This window comes from Manihot esculenta, chromosome 10 (genome assembly GCF_001659605.2).
Source record: "Manihot esculenta cultivar AM560-2 chromosome 10, M.esculenta_v8, whole genome shotgun sequence".
NCBI classification, from domain to species: Eukaryota; Viridiplantae; Streptophyta; class Magnoliopsida; order Malpighiales; family Euphorbiaceae; genus Manihot; species Manihot esculenta.
The window spans coordinates 24957428-24959430 of NC_035170.2; the positions used below are offsets into that span (position 1 = coordinate 24957428).

General features: G+C 36.4%; 1 protein-coding gene across 1 annotated transcript; it reads right to left on the bottom strand.

Moving 5' to 3' along the window:
* Positions 1 to 603: 603 nt before the first annotated feature.
* On the bottom strand, positions 604 to 1779 carry LOC110624271. The gene has a single exon (XM_021769379.1). The coding sequence runs from the start codon at positions 1777 to 1779 to the stop codon at positions 604 to 606; it is 1176 nt and encodes a 391-aa protein (XP_021625071.1).
* Positions 1780 to 2003: the final 224 nt, after the last annotated feature.

A 2003-nucleotide genomic window follows, 5' to 3' on the forward strand; every position in this document is an offset into this window, starting at 1 on the left:
TCTGCAAGAATTGTATCACAAAGGCATAATAAAGTTATCAAAATTATTTGTCATGTCTGTAAAATCAGTTGAATGAGATGTTAATTATATATAAATTGAAGGTTTCTGTTTGGGTTTTGTAAGAAAAAAAAAAATTCAAAGGAACCGTTACCAAATTATGTATGAATTTAATTTTTTTTAAATGAAAATTTTAAATTAAAATTTTTTTTTTTCATTTAAAATTAGAGAATCGATAAAAAAAAATAACTTACATTGAATTTTTTTTCTTATTTTCAAACTAAAGACGATGGATAAAGACCTAAAGAAAAAGCAAAAGAAATGTTTTATTCTATTCTCATCAGGTGGAAGTGAAATCAACAAGTTTCAGGGGAGAGGAACCTTTAAATGATCCTTTTCCTCTCCATGAAATTGGGATATTACAAAGTTCATACAAACACAAAACCAACAAAGCCACCACTGACATTCTTCATTCAGTGATACAAACCAACAAAAAGATTTTGCTACTGAAATTCAAACACAAAATCATTCACACATAAAAACAAGCCATCCAACATAAACAAGGGAAGTTCTTTCTCTCTTCTTTTGTAGGTTTCTCTGTTCTTCTCAACTCCACCATTGATGCACAGCAATTCCTTTATCTCTCAGCCTGCCATACAAAGCCAAACACTCCCAATAAGCTCTCTTGCTTCTCTTCTCTTCCCCATTGTGCCACTGATTCTCACACTCTAGAAATAGTTCGTCCACCAAATCAATAGTCTTCCTCCTTATCATCTCCTCCACCACTTCTGCTTCTGCCTTCATTACAACAAACTCATCTTGCTTCACATTCTTCATTAACCAATCTGAAACATCAATGCTTGGTGCCACTGTTTTTGACACTCCTTCAAGCACCATTTCAATGTTGTATATCTCGAAGTTTTGATTCCTAGTTGGATAGTTCTCATGAAACCATGCCATTACCCTGTCCTTCTCCTCTTGCAAGCTCACATCAACAAAAACTCGACGCGGATAATCTTCTAAAGAATCCCCTAACAAATCAGGAAAATAGTTGAATTTCTTCAAGAATTTCCTATGCATTGGGGGCTCAAGCAGAACATCTTCCAAGCCATCCAATGATGCTTTCTTCGCCTCCAATGACAACTCACAGAGCTGCCTCCTCGAATATGAAGAATCCACCAGTTCATTTGCTAAACTAGTCTTTTTCATTGCCACAATGGTTGAACTATAACGCCGAAGATAAACAAGTCTATAGTTTGATTTCTTTTGGAAAGCATTTGGAAGGTCAGTCAATTGAGTAACCAGAACACCACCAACTTTCACAATTTGGTCCAGGAATTCAAAATCTTCAATCCCAAATCCAAATACAAAATCAAATGATGCATCATGGAACAATACTTGTTGCCCCAGATCAGATGCCAACACCAATTCAATTTCATTGGCATTCAAGAATCTTAAATTATCAATTACAGCACCGATGCCGGCGCTTACAAAGAAAGCTTTATCGCCCTTCTTGATAAGGCCCTCATTGGCCAAATCTAGCAATAGCGACTCCAAATATTCAACAGCAATCAAATCAGAATCAAAACCTTGCGTGTGCAGATTATAATTAGAAGTTGAAGAAAGTTCCTTTAAAATGGAACCAATGCAAGGTAACGTAAGAAGAAAAACAGCTAAAAAAACCGAGCGAGACACAATACGCAGAATCTGCGAATCAGGAAGCTTAATTACCAAGAGGGTATCAGAATTTAAACCAATGCCACCATCCAGCGAATGCTTCATCTTGTTCTGCTCCTTGGCTCGATACCCGCTAGCAAATTCCCTGACTTTTTGCCTTTCCACCTGAACTTCTCAATACAAAGCTTTTCAAATCTGCGTATTTCAACCCGTAATTGAGTGAAAAGGAACTTGTTGGCCGATTTGGCAAGTACCCAGATGCCAAAAGACGATGATGAATCAAGAGATTTGAAGAAACACAAATGAATCCAACACTACGGAAGAAAAAT